We start from the raw sequence: 22679 nt of genomic DNA, 5'->3' as shown, positions 1-22679 counted from the left end.
TTCGGTTTTTAGGTGTGTTGATTTGTTTTTTTTCTGGCATATACTATCACTGACTTTTCGGAGCGCCCTGTACAGCACTGAACGTCTAGAGGCTCATACATATGAGAACATTTAAGAACATAAACACAGACACATTTATCCTCTTCACACTGTGCGTTTCGCGTCCGCTCCTGGCACAGAACTATAATGTCTCCACAGAACTTCGCTCCCCAGCACAGTGACAACTGGTGGTTCTCTAACTGCTGCGAAACTACAACCCCCATCCTGACAGCCAATTCATGTAGGATGGGGTTTGTTGTTAGCTGTCAGGACAGGATAGGGGGTTGTCATTTAGCAATAGTCATTGGATGTCAGTGCATGATGGTGGTTGTAGTTTTGCAATACAGTAGTCGGTGGTTGCCGGAGCAGGATGGGGAATGCAGTTTTGCAACAGCCACATCTACAATTACAACTCCCATCCTTCCCTGACAGGTATTGACTATTGCAAAACTACAACCCCCATCATCCGCTGACATCCAATGACTATTACAAAACTACTACCTCCATCCTGCCCTAAACAGCCAATGGCTTTGCAAGACTACAACCCCCATCATTCACCGACATCCAATGACTATTGCAAAACTACAACCCCCATCATCCGCTGACATCCAATGACTATTACAAAACTACTACCTCCATCCTGCCCTAAACAGCCAATGGCTTTGCAAAACTACAACCCCCATCATTTACTGACATTCAATGACTATTGCAAAACTATGACTCCCTTCATGCCCTGACGGCCAGCATGATAAGAGTTGTAGTTGTGCAACAGGTTGGGGGGTAACCCACCTACATTATAGATATACAGTGGTCTGCGACCTGCGAACCTCCAGATGTTGCAAAACTACAACTCCCAGCATGCCCGGACAGCCAACGGCTGTCCGGGCATGCTGAGAGTTGTAGTTTTGCAACATCTGGAGGTCCGCAGGTTGGAGACCACTGTTATAGAATATAGATTGTGCCGCAATCATTGGGCAAGACAAACCCCCCCCAATATACAGACCCCAAAGCCCCTCTATAAAGGGTCCAGAGGTAAACACACAGCAGACGGCCCCCTGTACAATCCAGTGGTCTCTCCAACTGAGTGTTTCCCAACCAGTGTGCCTCCAGCTGTTGCCAAACTACAACTCCCAGCATGCCCGACAGCTGAAGGCTGTGTTTCCCAATTTGTGTGGCAACAGCTGGAGGCACCCAGGTTGGGAAACACTGCTCCAGTTGTTGCAAAAACTACAACTCCCAGCATGCACCAGTGGAGAGACCACTGGTGTAATGTCTGCACATCAACAAAAACAAAGGCCCCCTACTCCCCCCAACTCTGGGGGGGTACACAGATATATAGTGGGCTACAGTGTTATGGGGTCCCAGCGGTAGGAGGAGCCTGTTGCAGTCACGTGAGTTGCAGAAGTCACTTCTCCCCCCCACCATAGAGATGTCTTAGTGTTTACTACTCACCCACTGAGCCCAACATGAGACACAGGAGCCACATGTCCCGGAATGCCGAGGGGCCCCGAGCTCTCCTGGGGGCCACACACCGCCCGGGCACGGCTGTATCCATTCAGTAGAGCCGCAGCCCGGGACGCATAGTGCCCTTCCCCTGGAAGCAGATCACCCGTGTGTGACACGGCCAGTGCGTGTGTGAGGAGCCGAGCATGCGCAGTACGGACCCTGCGTCTCCCCCCGACACAGTGCACGCTCATACACCCCCCACATTCCCCCCCCCTTCAACCTGTGTTTCTCCAGCAGAACTACAACGCCCAGCATGTCCTGGAGGACGCTACCCATACAGCAGCGGGCTCCCCTCATATGGCTTAGCGTTGCCCATAGCAACCAATCAGGATTCAGCTTTCGTATTCGAATCGGCGGTTGGGAAACTGAAAGGCGGATTCTGATTGGTTGCTAGGGACCCATAGCAACCGTTGCACATAGCAACCAATCAGGATTCGGTTTTTATATTCAAATCAGTGGTTGAGAAACTGAAAGGCGGATTCCGATTGGTTGTTAGGGACCCATAGCAACCAATCAGGATTCGGTTTTATATTCAAATCAGTGGTTGAGAAACTGAAAGGCGGATTCTGGTTGGTTGCTAAGGACCCATAGCAACCGTTGCACATGGCAACCAATCAGGATTCGGTTTTTATATTCAAATCAGTGGTTGAGAAACTGAAAGGCGGATTCTGATTGGTTGCTAGGGACCCATAGCAACCGTTGCACATAGCAACCTATCAGGATTCGGTTTTTATATTCAAATCAGTGGTTGAGAAACTGAAAGGCGGATTCTGATTGGTTGCTAGGGACCCATAGCAACCGTTGCACATAGTAACCTATCAGGATTCGGTTTTTATATTCAAATCAGTGGTTGAGAAACTGAAAGGCGGATTCTGATTGGTTGCTAGGGGGCCATAGCAACCGTTGCACATAGCAACCAATCAGGATTCGGCTTCCATATTCAAATCGGCAATTGGGAAACTGAAAGGCGGGTTCTGTTTAGTTGCTATGGGCAACAGTCATTGATGTCTAGGCCAGCGTTTACCAACCAGGGTGCCTCCAGCTGTTGCAAAACTACAAGACCCAGCATGCCCGGAGAGCTTTAGGCTAAGTTTCCACTTGTTTTTTTTTCTGGCAGTTTTTGGAAAACTGCCACTGCGGTTTTTGAGCCAAAGTCCGAAGTGGATCCATAAGGGTGGAGAAGTGTAAGTCCTTCCTTTATATGTCCTATTCCTTTTGAATACACTTCTGGCTTTGGCTAAAAAAAAACTACAGTGGCAGATATCCAAAAACTGCCAGAGAAAAAACAAGTGGAAACTTAGCCTTATGCTGTATAGATGGCTGCTTTATTTTAACTGGGCTGAGTGCATTGCGCAGATCCCGCACTGAAGCGTTAAGTTGTGCTGCTAAGTAGTGCTAGTTAACTCCTTGGGGGATATACCGTATATACAGCAATCTATATAGAGGTCTGTATACTGTATAGCGCACCCCCCCCCCCCCCCCCCCCCCAAGCTTAGCCTCGCCAGGAGCAGGGGCAGTATACACACATACATAGCTTAATACTGTACTGCTGGCGGGGATAAGTAGTTATGCATCACTACTTACCGCTGTAGATGCTGGAAGTATGGTGTTTTTGTCATCAAAAACTCCATAGTCTCAGCATTCTGTGTTCCTGGGAAACTACCAGTTTTTCAAAAAAGGTAAAAAATCAGGACAAAAACATCAAACCCAAAAACGCAATGTGGGGTTAGCGTTTTATAATTCCTTCTGGACACTATAACAGAGCAGAGCCGGGGCCCTGTAAGGGAGATTGCAGGGGGTGCTCTGCTTGTACAGTCTACCTTTACAATTGGCAATCGGTGACATGGAGGTAAGCAAGAGTCCTACAGCCATCTTAACTCATCGAACCTTGCGATGATGTTGTGGGGGTGGGGGGGGGATTGGGTCCAAAGAGTGCCTGAACACACCGGCACCTGTCTTTTTATCCTTTATATGCTATAATTGGCATTAATCACAGCATCTAAAGGGTTAAATGCAGACATCAGTGTGATCGCCGATGTCCGTCATTAGCGATAAGTCTTGAATGTTTTCCCTACTGTGTTGAAATCTACTACTATATACTCACCTTTATGAAAGGGCTTATTGTCTATATTGCATAGTTATCTTAAAGGAGAATTATCATGCTGAAAAGCTTATCCCCTATCCAAATTTATTTATTTATGCATTTTTTTTTACACTTTATTAGACTTTTAGGAGGAATCATTTGATTCCTCATACAGATCAATAGTGTTCTATTGAACTCCATTGATCTGTGTGCTCTGAGATCCATTGATAGAGCCTAGCCAAGCCAGGCACTATCAATGACAGTGGGGGACAGCAGGGAACAGAGGTAAGCCCTCCGGCTACCTCTATAGTGGATCGCCCCCCCTGCGATCACCCTGCTGGGGGGACGATCCACCCCACTAGCCCTACAGGGAGCATTTACATGTCACTTTAGATGCCGCTGTCAGCTTTGACAGCGGCGATCTAAAGGGTTAATAGCCAGCCGCGGCGATCACCGCATGCTGGCTATTAGCGGCGGCCCCCGGCTACTGAGAACAGCTGAGGGCTGCAGAGTACGGAGCGGGCTGGAGTCCGGAGCCCGCTCCATACAGACTGCTGAGCGCCGCCGTGCTTGTCAGATCCGACCCTGCTTGCCCGAAGGAGGGCAAAAGGCCGGAAAAATTCACCTGCCCGGTACCCGGAACTGCATGTTTCGGGCATCGGGCGATAGGAATTCCACATCCCTGCCTTGTGTATTTCCTTTTCTGTAACTTTCTTTATGGTTGGGCTGCATTCTGGCAGTATTGTATGCTTTTTTATGTGTTTGTATGAGTGTTTTTAATAAACTTGCTTTGTTTGACAAAAAAAAAAAAAAAATAATGAAATTTAAATAAACACCCCACACCTCTCATTGACCTTTTTATTGAGCAAAAAAAAAATAATAAAACACCAAATCCAACATAGTCCTCGCACTAAGAAATCTAAAATAAGGAGGGAAAATTTTTTGTTTCAGTGTGACCACAGTGCTCTCTGCTGACACCTCTGTCCATGTCAGGAACTGTACAGAGCAGGAGAGGTTTGCTATGGGGATTTGCTCCTACTCAACGACAGTTTCTGACATGGACAGAGGTGTCAGCAGAGAGCACTATGGTCAGACAAAAAGGAAATTCAAAAACAAAAGAACTTCCTGTAGAGCATAGAGCAGCTGATAAGTACTGGAAGGATTAAGATTTTTTTTATAGAAGTAATTTACAAATCTGTTGAACTTTCTGGCACCAGTTGATAAAAAAAAAAAATTCCTGTGGAATACCCCTTTAAAAACAACTTTTGGAATTTTTTCAGCCATGCGGGGGAGCGCAATGTCACCCGCTTCCCTAGCTAATAACTCACGATCACAGCGGGTCTTGGGAATGAGACCCTGTGCGATCAAAACTTTTGACATGTCTGATTGACATTTGAAAAATTCTTCGGCTCTCCCATAGAGATATATGGAGGGGGCGTGGCGGCCCCCACTATGTGCGGGGCCTCTGTACAGATGATCAAGGGGGGGGCACAGCCCTTGGCCCCAGGAAACTAATCATTAGGGCGGGTCCTAGTGGCTGCTCCAGGCCCTGAGTGATACATCTCTCCCTTTATACAGACAGGGAGAGACTCATCACTCCGGGACATCGGAGCGGGAAGCAGCCTGGATTCGGCTGCTTTTTTAAGCTCCCTGCACTTGTTTTATGTTACCTGCGGTTTGGACAGCATAAAGCGGTGATAGGTTCCCTATAAGTGCATCACCACCTAACTCCTCCCTCGTTGAGCTGTCCGCAGAATGCTGAGCCCAGTGTTTAGGGAGGACAGTAAGCAGAAATCTAGATAGATCACTTCTTAGTGTCTGACCCCAAAAAAGTTAATTGGCAATGCACTTTGCCACTTAAAGGAGATATCCATCCAAAAGTGGTAAAAAAAATAAGTTAAATATATAAGCTCAATATGACTCCACAATTCATCCCAGCTGATTTGTTTCAAAATCAGACCCCCACAGCCCCCATAAACAGCCTTTGAAAATACTACCTGTGTCAGCAAAAAAAAAAAAAAAACTCACACTGGGCATGTTTCCTGTGTGAGCTGCAGGGAGGGGCTGCTGTGAGAGTGAGCAGTGAGGGGGGTTTGTTGCCTTCTAGTCAATCAGGGACTCAAACGCTGTGCACTGAAGCTGTCAGCTCTCTGAGTAGAGAAGAAGGGAGTGTGAAGTGCAATCTAAGGTAGACACTAGTCATCAGTGTGATAAGATCTCCTGGACTTCCTGCCTGGAGAGAAGCAGGGTATGTGCTCAGCAAATTTTACACTTCACATTGCAAAGTTATATAACTTTATCATGTGAAGCTATATAAAGGTAATTTCATTTGGCTGGAGTTCTCCTTTTTCTTCTTCAGGACTGACTGGGCAGAAGGTTTACAGCAGATGCCTCCTGCTTAGACAACGCTGTATAACCACAGGCCCAGCTCAGGAGCAGGAGATTTTGAAAGGAGTCCGGCTCCTATACCGTAAACAGAGGAGCACTATGTACCGCTGTTTAGTGTATGGCCTGTGGAGGTAAGCAGTGATGCTATGCATCGCCACTTAACTACTTACACTCCAATAAAAAACTGCAACGAAAACTCAATGCAAAGAAGTTCCCTCTCCAATTCTGGCTGCGGACAAAGAGTTTCAGCTGTAATACCCAGCCAGCACCCCTAATGCATTGAACTCCTATGCAGGCACATTTGTTTCCATGGTAACAGACTACAAACTGTGTAGTCTAACACTGCAGGCATATTCTTTGCCACTCCACCCCTAACGTCTTACAAACCAAGTGTAAGGGTAGGGTCACACACTAGGGATCGACCGATTATCGGCTGATATTCACGATTTTGGACATTATCGGTATCGGCAATTACTGATAATAGCCGATAACTTATACCGGAATATTGGTATAAGTTATCAGCTATCGGCCTGAAAGGTCAGAGATTATCGGTATCGGCCCTAAAAAAAAATTAGCGGTCGATCCTATCACACACACAGCGCGTCTGCTAAGAGTAGTACCAACTATGAGTAGGGTCACACACACAGCGCATCCGCATCGTATTTCACACTGCGGATGCGCCCACTGACGGCAGTCACAGAGCGACCGAAGAGCGAGCTCCCAGCTGCGGCCCACCCGCAGCTGGGACCTCGCTCTGCAGTCGCTCTGTGACTGCCAGTGTCAGGCGCATCCGCAGCGTGAAATACGATGCGGATGTGCTGTGTGTGTGACCCTACTCTTAGTTGGTAAGAAGCAGAGGGCCTGCACAGGGGCTGTGTACACAAAAACGACTATCTGACACGTTGCTTTTTCATTTTAGATGCATTGGGGAAAAAACACATATCTTTTAGAGGAAAAGCTTTTTTTTTATGTATTAAACAGTGCGTAGAATAGTCCTTGATGTACATCACCTTTATTAGCCGGCAGTTCAGTCAGTCCCTGGCCATTAACAGTAGCACTATACATAAGATTGCCAAATCTTGTGCGCAAACACATTATTGAGTCCTCAGTTGTGCTGTAAACAAGATTCATGGGTCTCTGCAATTTGGAACTCTGCAATTTGAAGTTCTCTTCGGAGAAATGACAATATTCTCATTTAATCTCACCTCCCCGGCCCCCGTGTTTATTTCTCTCCGAGTTCTGTCTCAGCAGTTTTCTAGGAGTCTAATGGGGTTGAAGCACCCAGCAAATCGCTCCTTATTTGCGAAGCTTCTCCCAGAACAATTGCATAGAGAGAGGCCATCAGGCAGGCGTGGCGGAGGAGCTGAATGGATGCTTATGGGATCAATAAATGGACGGCCTCGTCAATCGCCCCTCTTGCTTCAAACCTAGTGCCGGGGCTTCTAACGTCCATTAGTGAAAGTATCAAGCCGATAAATCCTGCTAAGGAAATCAATAGCTCTCAATGGGGCTTCAGGTCAGAGGACGAGTGACTATTTCTGTGCTGGCATATGATGAATAATAGCAGTCTGCCGTGAGGTGGGTAGGTAGGGGTTAAAGGGGTACTCCGGTGAAAAATGTTTATTTCTTAAAGGGGTTATCCAGGAAAAAAAACATTTTCATTCACACACATATATATATATATATATATATATATATATATCAACTGGCTCCAGAAAGTTAAACAGATTTGTAAATTACTTCTATTAAAAAATCTTAATCCTTTCAGTACTTATGAGCTTCTGAAGTTAAGTTTGTTCTTTTCTGTCTAAGTCCTCACTGATGACACGTGTCTCGGGAACCGCCCAGTTTAGAAGCAAATCCCCATAGCACATGTCATCAGAGAGCACTTAGACAGAAAAGAACAACCGGACGAAGCATACCAAGTGTGCAAAACTAGAGTTCTGTCACCATCACTTGTCCCCCCACTCCCCTCTCTTCTGTACCCCGCATGTGAGTATGTCTCAATAAAGAAGACCCTGCAGCCACACTGGTGAGTGCCGATATTTTCATTTCTCTTCACGGCTATCATGAACTTTGCTTATTATAGTATCTGAGCACCACCAGAGGCATTACAGCTACACCAACTCCCACCTGCCATTCCCAATCCAGCACACTCACGCAGTGCCGCACTATCTCCTATGTGAATAATTAACGAATCTGTTTAACTTTCTGGAGCCAGTTGATTATATAAAAAATATTTTTTTTCCTGGATAACCCCTTTAATCAACTGGTGCCAGAAAGTTAAACAGATTTGTAAATTACTTCTATAAACAAAATCTTCATCCTTCCAGTACTTATTAGCTGCTGAATACTACAGAGGAAAATCTTTTCTTTTTGGAACACAGAGCTCTCTGCTGACATCACGAGCACAGTGCTCTCTGCTGACATCTCTGTCCATTTTAGGAACTGTCCAGAGCAGCATATGTTTGCTATGGGGATTTTCTCCTACTCTGGATAGTTCCTGACATGGACAGAGGTGTCAGCAGGGAGCACTGTGGTCAGACAGAAAATAAATAAAAAAAGAAATGAACTTCCTCTGTAGTATACAGCAGCTGTTAAGTACTGGAAGGATTAAGATTTTTTTTAATAGATGTGATTTACAAATCTGTTTAACTTTCTGGCACCAGTTGATTTAAACATTTTTTCCAGAGTTCCCCTTTAAACACAGACCTACGTCGGGGCCAAAACCGCTGTGTACTCCCAGCCTTATAAATGCCCTTTGGCCGGTTTTATAAAGGTATAATAAGGTCTGACTACAGATCTGATGACCCGATGGACAAAAATATACAGTATACCAGCCGCATGACAGCCGGCCATAAGGTTGCTGAGTACGGCCTCCCAGCGTTGGGGTTCTACCACAAATTGATTCAGCTTTTGTGGATAAGAGCCTGTTCAGATCTTATTTTGGTCCTATATTTGGCATATGCGCCAGTAATGGTCCAGATTCCGGCGGAAAAATTCAATTCAGAAATTCTATTCCTTTCAATAGGATTCTGCATACTGTGCACATGGCAGAATTTCTGCGGCAGGAACCTCTGTGGCAAAAAACCCAATTCTGGCCTTTGCCAAAAGAATTAACATGTAAATTCTTTTGCTGGAATCCGCTCAGGAAAGCATTGCCATCTATGGAGACATCACATTTCCAAGCGGTCTTTGCGGCAGCATGTTTCAGACACCGCCCGCTATTTGCAAATTGTCATTGGCAAATATTCTGCAAATATTCCACCAGATGAACATAAACCCCTCCTCCATTTAAAGGGGTACTCTGCCCCTAGACATCTTCTTCCATATCCAAAGGCACCCCAGACATCCGGTGCACGAAGTGAACTTCGCTCAGTGCTGGATGACTGGTGATGCGGGGCGGAGGCTCGTGACGCCATGGCCACACCCCGCTTGTGACGTCACGGCCATGCCCCCTCAATGCAAGTCTGTGGGAGGGGGCGTGACGGCCATCACGCCCCCTCCCATAGACTTGCATTGAGGGGGCGTTGCCCTGATGTCACGAGCGGGGTGCGGCCGTGACATCACGAGCTTCCGGTGCTGCACCCGATGCTCTAAACGAATGCCGAGTGCAGCATGGAGATCGTAGGGGAGCAGGGGATAAGATGTCTAGGGGCGGGGTACCCCTTTAATGCCTCAGAGGCCAAGGTTGCTATTCACCGGCTGGGATAGCAGTTCTCTCCAATCCCAGCCACTTTTTGGCAGGTGTCAGCTGTATAGAACAGCTGGCAGTCGCCCCACATGGAGAATGCTTAGTTCTTAAGCCCATGCCATTGTGGTGAAGGTGTGATGAGGGCAAATGAAATTACCCTTGGGGCAGATTGCATTAACCCCTTGTGTTCGTGATGCCAGGGCATGGTTGAACTGCTCCACCACCCGAAAGGTAGGCTGCTGGATCCTGGGCTAGGCACGGGGGCAAATAATGACTCAGACGCCAAGTTACGTAACAATGGTAGCTTAACTGATTCAGACAGGTGCAACAGTCTATACAGCTCAGCCAGGCCCACTGAGGTGACCAGTGACTTCAGAGAACAAAGGGCTTGCTGGGACTTATGGTGGACTGGGACAATTCATTGCAGAGCCACGCTGACTTGAGACAGACTGACTTGGACTATCTTGACTATGACAGACTATGACTGACTTCACCCCTTTCTGTAGCTTACCAGGCTTTGACTTGACCTGTGGGGCAATGGACTTGAGAATCCTTGGCTGCATGGTTGACTTTTGGCCTCCTTGGGGCACCGGACACTCTCTGACAGGATTGGACTGCACTGAATCTCAGCAAAGACTTCAAGAGAAGAGACTGAAGAGGTTCCATCCTGGGCTTATATGGGGGAGACTCTGGTGGGGTCCCATAGGTCACCCTGTAGGTAACATGGTCACTGGATGGAGTCTGCCGGGAAAGGGCAGCTAGGGTACAGGGGTGCAACTCCTGTACTGGGCCACCTCACCATATTTCTCCAGGACACATCTGCTAATGCACACAACTATATGAATAATTTGAATTACAGGCGTAATAGGCCACTCATAAAAGTCTATGGGCCACAGTATAAACTGTATTTGGATTTAATTTTTTCTTATAGATTATTATCTAATCTGGGACTAAAAAATGATGCAATGTTCCATCGGATGCCAAAATATGTGCTACTACATCTAGAGGAGAAAACCTACATCACATGGTGCTATAGAGAATCACCAGATGGTGCGCCAACAGAAGAGGGAGAAACTATATCTGAACCTTGTGCTTCTGACTGTAGCACATACAGTATACATAGCATTCGGAAAGTATTCACACCCTTTCACTTAAAGGGTACCTCTCATCAAATAAACTTTTGATATATTTTAGATTAATGAATGTTGAATAACTTTCCAATAGCATCTTAATGAAAAATATGCTTCTTTCTATTGTATTTTTCCCGATCAGTCCTGTCAGTAAGCATTTCTGACTCATGCTGGAGTCCTAAACACTCAGAGCTGCCTGCCTGCTTTGTTCACAGCCAAACAGGCTGTGAACAAAGCAGGCTGGCAGCTCTTAGTGTTCTCCTTTGTGAACAAAGCAGACTGGCAGCTCGTAGTGTTTAGGACTCCAGCATGAGTCTGAAATGCTTGCTGTCAGGGCTGGTAGGGAGACCCCTAGTGGTCATTTTTCAAAGTGGAAAATTAAATAGAAAGAAGCATATTTTTTAATAACATGCAATTGTAAAGTTATTCTGCATACATTAATCTATAATATATCAAAAGTTTTTTTGATGAGAGGTACCCTTTAAAAAAAAAAAAAAAATATATATATATATATGTGTGTGTGTGGTGTCGGGGTGTTGCAATGATGCTACAGGGTCCGGTGGTATTAACCCTTGCAAATTACCCTTTACAAATATACAGTTTCTCCTGAGGTAACCGGGATGCAGGTTCCTCACAGGCTTTGCTGGGATTAGTAGTCTTGAGATTTAAGCCGGCCACTGTGCTACTAAGTAAACGGTTTGAGTTGAATAGTGGTCACAAAGAATTTGTAGATAGAGCTTTATAACTCACAGTTTTAGTGGCTGCTGGATCTTTAGGCTTTGGCCTAGTTGAGATGAATTGAGAAATTCTGATTGTGCTTGGCTTAATGTCCAGGTCCCAAGAGAGTGCAGGAACAAGAGAGCAGGAACAAGTGAGCGAATTTAGAGACTACAGCCCCTTGTATACTAAGGAGGCTGGACTACAGCCCATTGGTTGAAACGCCTGTAGGTCCTGAACCCAGAGAACTCTGGGTACATCACATGACATTATCACATGACCCAGGAAGGTCCTATACCTTTGTACTACCTCTATATACAGACTGAACAATATACAGGAACACATTTATACGAGGTGAACAAGGGACAAGCCCTGCAGGAGAGCCCTTGCGAATGGAGGGACTCTAACTGAGGGGACTTAAGACAGGGACAGGACAAGATAGGGGATAAGTGTCTGATCGCATGGGGTTTGAACGCTGGGACCCCCTGCGATCTTCTGCACGGGGTCCCAGCTCCGCCGTGGCTCTACCGTGCAGGAGGTGTGCCGGCCGCAACATTACGCCATGGCCGACACGTCACCTCCATGTAGTTCTATGAGAGGGAATGGGATGCAGTGTTTGTGCATCCCCGCCTCTTCCATAGAGCTGTATGGGGGGGAAATGTCTCAGTGAACTCGACCCCACGCGTATTAGCTGGCGTACAGCGTTGCAATGCCGAGGCCTTGTTTGGGAGATCGTGCAGGGTCCCAGCCGCAGGATAGGGGATACGTTTCTTTAACTGCAGTTGTCCTTTAAGTGAAGCCCCTTTGGCAGTGATTCCGGCCTCCAGTTTTGGGGATTCAGTTTTGGGGATTTTCGACTATTCTTCTCTGCAGATAATCTCAAGCTCTGTCAGGTTACATGGGGATCATCGGTGAAAGCCATTATCAGGTCTCTCCAGAGATGTTTTATTGGGTTTGGGCTCTGACTAGTCCACTCAAGTTGCTGTTTGCTTAGGGTCATTGTCTTGTTGAAAGGTGAACCATTGGCTAAGTCTGAGATCCAGAGCGCTCTGGATCAGATTTTCATTAAGAATATCTCTATACTTTTCTTTATTAAGCTTTCCCTCCACCTTGAGCAGTCTCCATTTTCCCATAGTATGATGCTGTCCCCACCATGATCACTGTAGGGATGGTATTGGGCAGTTGATGGGCAGTGCCTGGTTTCCTCCAGACAAGATTCTGCCCCCACCATGATCACTGTAGGGATGGTATTGGGGAGGTGATTGTCACTATCTGGTTTCCTCCAGACATGATGCTGCCCCCACCATGATCACTGTAGGGATGGTATTGGGGAGGTGATTGTCACTATCTGGTTTCCTTCAGACAAGATTCTGCCCCCACCATGATCACTGTAGGGATGGTATTGGGGAGGTGATTGTCACTATCTGGTTTCCCCCAGACATGATGATGCCCCCACCATGATCACTGTAGAGATGGTATTGGGCAGGTGATGGGCAGTGCCTGGTTTTCCCCAGACATGATGCTGCCCCCACCATGATCACTGTAGGGATGGTATTGGGCAGGTGATGGGCAGTGCCTGGTTTCCTCCAGACATGATGCTGCCCCCACCATGATCACTGTAGGGATGGTATTGGGCAGGTGATGGGCAGTGCCTGGTTTCCTCCAGACATGATGCTGCCCCCACCATGATCACTGTAGGGATGGTATTGGGCAGGTGATTGGCAGTGCCTGGTCTCCTCTAGACATGATGCTGCCCCCACCATGATCACTGTAGGGATGGTTTTGGGCAGGTGATGGGCAGTGCCTGGTTTCCCCCAGACATGATGCTGCCCCCACCATGATCACTGTAGGGATGGTATTGGGCAGGTGATGGGCAGTGCCTGGTTTCCTCTATACACTATGCTGCCCCCACCATGATCACTGTAGGGATGGTATTGGGCAGGTAATGGGCAGTGCCTGGTTTTCTCTAAACATGATGCTGCCCCCACCATGATCACTGTAGGGATGGTATTGGGCAGTGCCTGGTTTCCCCCAGACATGATGCTGCCCCCACCATGATCACTGTAGGGATGGTATTGGGCAGGTGATGGGCAGTGCCTGGTTTCCCCCAGACATGATGCCTAGAATTGAGGCAAAAATTTTAATTTTGATTAATCAGACCAGAAAATCTTGTTTTTCTTATTTAGATGCTTTTTTTTTTTTTATCTCCAGGTGGCTTTCATGTGTTATTACTGAGTAGACTGTTAGTCCAGATTGTGGAGGCTGCAATGAAGGTTCTGGACCTTCTGGAAGTTTCTCCCATCTGCACACAGGATCTTTGGGGCTTAGCCATAGTGACCATTGGGTTCTTGGTCTCCTCTCTTACCAAATCCCTTCTTCCCCCATTACTTAGTTTTGGGGGGGGGGGGGGGGCAGCTCTAGGAAGAGTCCTGGCAGTTCCTTCTTAAGAATTATGGAGGCCACTGAGCTCTTGAAATATATAGTGCAGCAGAAATGTTTTTGTCCCCTTCTCCAGATCTGTTCCTCCACACAATCCTGTCTCTGAGCTCTACAGGCAGTTCTTTCTACCTCATGCCTTGGTTTATGCCCTGATATACATTGTTAGCTTTGAGACCTTATATAGACAGGACTGTGTCTTCCCAAATTCTGTCCAATGAGCTGAATTTACCCCAAGTGACTCCAACCAAGCTGGAGAAACATCTCAGAGATGATCAAGAGAAATGGGAGGAGCCAGAGATCAATATCAAGTGTCATTGCAAAGGGTCTGAATATTTCTGTCCATGCAAAATATTTGTTTTTAATTGTTTTGTTTTTTTTAATAAATTTGCAAATGTGGTGACCCACGGGTGTAGCGGTGTGAGTGGTGGGATCAGATGGTATTAATGCTTGGGGAAAGATGTTGTTAACCCCCTAGTGTTCGTGACGCCAGTGTGATTGTAGGGTTCTGGAACACCACACGCCCAGTTCCTCCGCTATCCCAGTTGCTAGTAGTGAAATGAGAGTCCACAACCAGTTATTGTCAAACGGAGGCTATACTGAGTATAAGACAGATGGAATTATTTTCACAGCTGAGGCCAGATTTCCCAGAGAGGTGGCCAGGACCCAGAAGGGCCTCGCAGCTTGCTGGACCAATAATACTTGTACTTAACTTGACTCGCGATTGGACTTGACTTGACTATGTGCAGGACTTGACTAGTTTCTGTGACAACAGACATAGACTTGAGACTTACTGGAATGACTGTAGCTTTTGGGGTCTTCCAGATGCTGATCACCCGCACTGAGATCTCTGGTGGTCCCTGTGCTCAGTCAGGTAGCATAAGAGCTAAGAAAAGAGAGTGAATTGTAATGGCTGCCTCTTTATATAGTGGGGGGGGGGGGGGCTGGACTAAAGCCCATTGGCCAAGCTGCGGGTCATGGGTGAAGCTGGTGCTCTCTGGGAGAACATGTGACAACAAATCGTGTGACTGCAAAACATAACATGTGACAGACTTACACAGGTCCTTTAGACCTCCCACAGGTCCTCTGTACTACCTATACATAGGGATCCTGTCTAGGCATTAAAGTGATACACACAACATTTATAGAAACAACAGGGGGAAACCCCAGGTCTCTGAGGGTCTCAACCTGACAGGGCCCAAGGGCAGTACAGGACTATGTCCTGCACCGGGACACCGCGCAAACATATTTCTAAAATTCTCTATTTATGGGGTATTGAGTGCAGAATAATGAAGGAAAATTATTTATTTTATATATTTTTTTTTTTTCATTTTAGCACAAGGAGCCATATAACAAAATGGGGGAAACGTGTACAGGTCGGAAAACTTTCCGAATGCATTGTATAACGTGTCCATTGTGAAGGAATGTGTAACATACATTATTCAACACTGTTTGTTTCTTTTGGGGCCTGTGAAGTATGCATGCTATCTGCAGGCGTCTGGAGGCTTCTCTTCAGGCCCGGAGGATTGGTAACCAGCGCAGTTCCCCTTGCAGTTCCTTATTTCCTGTGCTTAGTGTAACCCTAAGGTAGGGTCGCCACCTGGCCGGTATTTTACAGGCACAGCCGGTATTTTGGCCACCCTGCCGGTATTTTTATAGTAAAATTACCGGCAATGCAATGGCCGATATTTATCCAACCAATCCTCCAACTCCCGGAATGTTGCACCATATACTATATACCAGTGTTTCCTAACCAGAGCACCTCCAGCTGTTGCAAAACTACAACTCCCAGCATGCCCGGACAGCCAGCGGCTGTCCGGGCATGCTGGGAGATGTAGTTTTGCAACAGCTGGAAGCACCCTTGGTTGGAAAACACTGACCTATACTATATACTACTATATAGTCCAACATGCTGGGAGTTGTAATTTTGCAACAGCTGGAGGCACCCCTGGTTGGAAAACACTGACCTATACTATATACTACTATATAGACCAACATGCTGGGAGATGTAGTTTTGCAACAGCTGGAAGCACCCTTGGTTGGAAAACACTGACCTATACTATATACTACTATACAGTCCAACATGCTGGGAGTTGTAGTTTTGCAACAGTTGGAGGCACCCCTGGTTGGAAAACACTGACCTATTCTATATACTACTACATAGTCCAACATGATGGGAGTTGTAGTTTTGCAACAGCTGGAGGCACCCCTGGTTGGAAAACACTGACCTATACTACATACTACTATATAGTTCAACATGATGGGAGTTGTAGTTTTCATTTGGGGCAGCTGCTGAGCCACAGGCTGTGTCAGGGCATGCTGGGAGTTGTAGTTAGTAACTAACTGCAAGTCCTGAATTTAAAGGGGTTCTCCACCATAAGGTGATTTTAGTACGTACCTGGCAGACAGTAATGGACATGCTTAGGAAGGATCTGCGCTTGTCTTGGGGATAAATGGCTAAGTTGTGAGATCACCATAATACTGTGGCTAGCTTTTTGTGAACTGGTATTTCCTGTTTGAGTTTTCTTCTTTGCCTACAAATCCCATAATTCCTTTTTCCTCCCTCCCACACATCAGCCACCCCACCCATTGAAATATAAAGGAGCTTCATCCATTCAAAAGACCTGTGGTTTTCAATCAAGGTGCCTACAACTGTTGCATTAGTTGCAGATTGATCTCTCTCCCACCAAGCGATCCCTCCACCCATTGAAGCAGACAGGCTCCCTGTCATCAGCTGACTAGTGATGTCAGGTCTCGGCCACATTGCAACCTGGGAAAAATCTGAGACAACAGTCATTTTGTATGCTGTTAAAAATAAATAGTGGGGGTGAAAATCACAGAAGAATTGTGGGAAAACCGTCACAAACAGGTACAGACATTACAGTATAAACTACACTAACTTTCAACTGGCTCCAGAAAGTTCAACAGATTTGTAAATTGCTTCTATTAAAAAAAATATGAATCCTTTCAGTACTTATGAGCTGCTGAAGTTGAGTTATTCTTTTCTGTCTAAGTGCTCTCTGATGACACCTGTCTGGGGAACTGTCCAGAGTAGAAGCAAATCCCCATAGCAAACCACTTCTACTCTGTGCAGTTCCCGAGACAAGCAGAGGTGTCAGCAGAGAGCACTGTTGCCAGACAGAAAAGAACAACTCAACTTTAGCAGCTGATAATTATTGGACGGATTAAGATTTTTTTAATAGAAGTAATTTACAAATCTGTTTAACTTTCTGGAGCCAGTTGATGTATAAAAATATTTTTTTTCCTGGAATACCCCTTTATAATCTATAGATCGGGCGCAAAATATGAGCCCTCATATGCCGCTTATAAAAAGTTATAGAGGTCAGCATAGAACAAAATTTCCCCCTCATATATATATATATATATATATATATATATATATATAATTATGCAAATTAGCATGGCCGGCAATTTCTTGCAAGAAAGGCGGCAACCCTAGTGTAAAGCCGGAGTATTGAGACTTGTGTGCCTCCTTACCTAGCCACCAGCGAGACCTGGCACTCTGCCCGAACGCAGCGAAAGTGTCAAAGCAGAGTGAGGATCAGTGTCTGGTTGGGAAGTGATGTAGGGCCAGGATCAGGCCGGGCAAATGCTGATGATATTACCTGCGGCTTGTGTCTGTCTCCATTACAGCCGCCTGCTGGGTCGTATTAACTCTGAAATAGAGCAGTCAGTGACTAACAGGGATGAAACATTTTCTAGACTCAAAACTATCATTGTAACCTGCAGATGGAACGATGGATGTGAGGTTGGGAGTTTTTTATTGGTTCTATACAGAAAGCAGCAAAATACGGGATCCCCCCTGTTGTGGATTGACACAAGAACCCGGCTCCCCTGTTGACTTAAAGAAGCTCTCTGGATTGCGTTTTTTTTTTTTTTTGTCCGTATGCACAATCACTATCAGTTATTATTCCAGCACAGCTGCATCCATGCGTCTCATTGCTGTAACTAGGTAATGTGATCACCAGTCTGACTCTTGTAAGCTTTAGGATGACATCATTACCTACCAGATGCCTCCAGCTTTGTCTGTATACTGCTGCTATCACTGTGGGATCAGGATAGGTAGTAGTTATACCCCTCCCCTCCAGCTCTATCTGTATACAGCTGCTATCTCTATGGGATCAGGATATATAAAGTAATTATACCCCTCCCCTCCAGCTCTATCTGTATACTGCTGCTAGCTCTATGGGATCAGGATATATAAAGTAATTATACACCTCCCCTCCAGCTATATCTGTATACTGCGGTTATCTCTATGAGATCAGGATATATAGTAGTTATACACCTCCCATCCAGCTCTATCTGTATACTGCTGCTATCTCTATGGGATCAGGATGTATAGTAGTTATACACCTCCCCTTCATCTCTATCTGTATACTGGTGCTATCTCTATGAGATCAGGATATATAGTAGTTATACACCTCCCATCCAGCTCTATCTGTATACTGCTGCTATCTCTATGGGATCAGGATATATAGTAGTTATACACCTCCCCTCCCAGCTCTATCTGTATACTGCTGCTGCTATCTTTATACAGGATATATAGTAGATATAGACCTCCCCTGAAGCTTTGTAGTTAGGGGGGGGGGGCACACACTTAACTTCATGCATTCTTTATGGGGGTGCCGGAGATCCATGAGTACAGGGGTCCCAGAGGTCAAACTGGGGCTAAGTTATTAAACAGTGGAGTACCCCTTTATGAAGAAACCAGCAGAATTTTAGGCACATATAGAGTAGAAAAGATCACGTAACTCAAAATCTGTACAAGATAAGTAAAACAAGGTATTGACAGCATCACTATACATTATATAAAGAATTAAACAGCGGAGTTTTCCTTTAATTTATGAGCGGTGGTTGAGTTGAGTAATGGGTTAGGATAATAATATTCCTCCCGCGGTGTCGGGGATGTGTTCAGGAGTCACTGACAGGTATTCATCACGCTTATATATGGCCTCTGTATGGAAGTGTTGACTAATGACAGCCGCACAAAACATCATTAAGCCGCAGCTTTAAACTACAATTTCTATGTAAATGTCTAATAATTTGTATTCCTTAGCGGAGGAAAATGGAGAAAGGTGAGAAGTTGTGAAAACACAGCGTGATGGACAGAAACATATCAAATAAAAGCCGTCATGGATCGACTTAATTCGCTCCCGCTCCTCGAAGCACATGAGCATCTCACAAATAGATAAACTATTGCGTCAGAATGCGCGAGATACTTGGCATACCAATAAATTAACCCTTAAATGGGCACTCTCATTAAAACAATTTTTTGCTATTGCACTCCTTATGGTAAATAAAAAATATTTCTAATATACTTTGTTTAAAAAATTAAGTTTTCTATGTTTTATTTGCGCGTGAAAAAGCATAAGAGCACATCCCCACCCCCCCATCTTGTACAAAGACTTTGGACCGAAGTCCAAACACAGAAAGTGCAGCCTGGAGTGCTGAGGGGGGGGGGGTGTCCAGCCTCATCCAATCATAGCTCCTCTCACACTTAACTGCCATATACTGTTGGTTGGACCCCCCTCAGCACTCCAGGCTGCACTTTCGCCCTCCAACCATCACGTCTTCTCTCATAGATTAGAATGGAGGGGGCATGACGGCTGTGGTCCCCCGTCATGTGGCATGGAGTGGAGTTCACTCCGTGCACCGAATGACTGGGGTGCAGCTTCGGAGATCACGGGGTCCCAGCAGCCGGACACCCGCGATCAAACATCATATCCCCTATCCTTTGGATAGGGGATAAGATGGTAAGGGCAGAGTACCCCTTTAACACCTAAAAGTTAAGCCACCTGGAGTCCTCCTTCTGGCAGAGACAAATATCAGGAAATGCAGGTGGGACTTTAGGTCATTACAGTGTATAGAATGTATAGAGAATGTATAGAGCTGTGTAGAGCAGTGTTTCCCAACCAGGGTGCCTCTAGCTATTACAAAACTACAACTCCTAGCAAGCCTGGATAGCCAAAGGCTAGGAGTTGTAGTTTTGCAACAGCTAGAGGCTCCCTGGTTGGGAAACACTGCTGTAGAGTCATGTGCGGTCTCAGCCAATCACAGCCCGTCACACACTGAACTGCTCTAGGCTGTGTGTTCTGACTAGCATAGCAGAGAGAGGGCGGAAGTTCTCCCCTGAATGGCTTCAGATGATGTCACGCCTGCTGGGTAACGCCCCCTCCCTGTCTGTGGTGCTATCGACAACCTCATCACTCCAAGGGATTTTCACCGGTGCAGGAGGATCACGATATACAGGCAATGTACTTCAAATTCATTCAGTATATATCAACGGGATTCTGCTGCTCTGTGCACATGGTGGAATTTCCGTACCAGAAGTTTTCGTGTCCATGTCTGCACAAAGAATGAACGCATTCATTCTGTGTGCGGAGTCCGTACGGAATGCATTGCCGTCTATGAGACGGTGCATTCCTGTGCGGTCCTAGCGCCGGCATGTTATTCCGACACCCCGCAGTTTGTGGAATGTCTGCACGGAGATACGTCGTGTGAACATAGCACATTCCCTGCAATACATATGTTTGAGATTGGCGCACGTGATTAAGCTATTAGTCCCAGAATTACTAAAAAGGAGTTAAAAAAGTTAAAAACATAGAAAAAAATCGAACAATCCTAGTTTCCATACAAATTAAAATGTATTTAAAAAAAAATATAATAATAATTTACTTAATATAGTTGTTTGTGGAAACGTCTGAGTGTTGTAGCCAGTGGTGTTGGATCAGGACGAGAGGAGTCACAATAACCTAAAAAAGAGTAAACAACAAAACAATTGCCCTTGTGCTGTAAGTTACTTAATATCTATTATCTAAGTCTAGCTCCTTCCAGCTCCCCGACTGAACGCGCAATGGAGCGTTGGGCCGAAAGTCATTTTTATTCATAAATACTCTTTTCCGTGCGCTTGATAAGGAAGCAGCTGAGGAACGGATCTATATCTCAGTCAATAAAAGTGCTTATGCACGGGCCAGATTATTAAGCTCCTCTGTAGAATCGGCTCTGCCCTAGGCGCAGTGTAAAGACAGCGAGAAAGAAAAAACACATCGTCTTGTAAGGATTTAACTCTAAACATTAAATTTAATAATCCTTTAAATGCGCCGTAAAATCCAGCAGAAAGGAGTCGTAGCTGAGCAAATAACAGCAACAGGAAATATACAACAATAAAAAAAAAAAAGAAATATAAAAGAACACTAAAAATGTCCGGCAATGTTTATTGTATCGGTGTTAAAGGGAAGCCGTCCTCAGATTTTACCATATATAACGCATTTTTGGCGGTGTGGTAAAGTTTACCGCGAGATCGTAGTAAACTTTAATCTTGTGATCTTGCAGTAAACTTGTAGCGGTGGTGAAGATGTTAACTTTGAAAGGAGTCCCAGCTGGCCCGAATGTATTCCCCTTGGTGGAAGACATCCTCCGTTAGCTCCGTCTGCTCCGACTGTAATCACATCCCCTTATTATGCCCATGCGTCTCACAGTTTACTAAGATCTTTACTACACCGGCAGTGATGGTGACGATATTAACTTTGAAAGGTGTCCCCTCCAGCCCGTGTGTAGTCCCCTGGGCGGGAGCCATCCTTTTTTGGCCCCGACTGCTCCAGCTATAATCAGGCCCCCCTTAGTATACGCATGCGTCTCACAGTTTACTACAATCTTGCAATAAACTTTACCACATCGAAAGCAATGGTGAAGATATGAACTTTGAAAGGTGCCACCGCCAGCCTGTAAGCTGTCCTCTGGGCGGGAGCCATGCTCTTTTAGCCTCGTCTGCTTCCGCTGTCACTCCCCCTCAGCATGTGCATCTCTCAGTAAACTTAAACACAGCGGCAGCGATAGTGAAGAGGTTAACTTTGAAAGGTGTCCTTGTCCGCCCATAAGAAGTCCCCTGGGCTGAAACCATCCTCTTATAGCACCGTTTGCTTTTGCTGCAATCTCGTCCCCTCAGCATGCACATGCGTCTCAGAGTTTACTATGATCTTGCTGTAAAATTTGCCACGCAGGCAGGGATGGAGAAGATATTAACTTTGAAAGGTGTCCCCGCTGGCCCGTAACTAGTTCTCTGGGCAAGAGCCATCCTTTTTTAGCCCTGTCTACTCTGGCTGTAATTATGCAACCTCAGCATGCGCATGTGTCTCACAGTTTACTACGATCTTGCAGTAAATTTTACCACACCAGCAGCAATAGTGACGATGTTAACTTTGAAAGGTGTCCCCTCCAGCCCGTACGTAGGCCCCTGGGCGGGAGCCACCCTTTTTTAGCCCCGCCTGCTCCAGCTATAATCAGGCCCCCCTTAGTATGCGCATGCATCTCACAGTTTACTACGATCTTGCAGTAAACTTTACCACATCGAAAGCAATGGTGAAGATATGAACTTTGAAAGGTGCCACCGCCAGCCTGCAAGCTGTCCTCTGGGCGTGAGCCATGCTCTTTTAGCCTCGTCTGCTTCCGCTGTCACTCCCCCTCAGCATGTGCATCTCTCAGTAAACTTAAACACAGCGGCAGCGATAGTGAAGAGGTTAACTTTGAAAGGTGTCCTTGTCCGCCCATAAGAAGTCCCCTGGGCTGAAACCATCCTCTTATAGCACCGTTTGCTTTTGCTGTAATCTCGTCCCCTCAGCATGCACATGCGTCTCAGAGTTTACTATGATCTTGCTGTAAAATTTGC

At 45.9% G+C, this 22679-nt stretch overlaps 1 protein-coding gene across 3 annotated transcripts in view; it reads right to left on the bottom strand.

Moving 5' to 3' along the window:
• The window catches only part of LDLRAD3 (low density lipoprotein receptor class A domain containing 3), a 179999-nt gene extending 178112 nt beyond the window's left edge, over positions 1–1887 (bottom strand). Inside the window, exon 1 of one of the 3 annotated variants that reach the window (XM_056527904.1) lies at positions 1766–1887. Coding sequence is in view for 2 of the 3 variants with exons in the window: in XM_056527901.1 (XP_056383876.1) it covers positions 1492–1594 (103 nt within the window). In the remaining variant the exon portion in view is untranslated. Of the gene's footprint in view, positions 1–1491; positions 1742–1765 lie in introns of those variants that run through there. The other 2 variants (XM_056527901.1, XM_056527902.1) reach the window with 2 other exon arrangements.
• Positions 1888–22679: the final 20792 nt, after the last annotated feature.

This window comes from Hyla sarda, chromosome 6 (genome assembly GCF_029499605.1).
Source record: "Hyla sarda isolate aHylSar1 chromosome 6, aHylSar1.hap1, whole genome shotgun sequence".
NCBI lineage: Eukaryota > Metazoa > Chordata > Amphibia > Anura > Hylidae > Hyla > Hyla sarda.
The sequence above is the reverse complement of the archived record's forward strand: the minus strand, read 5'-3'. Positions and strand labels throughout refer to the sequence as shown.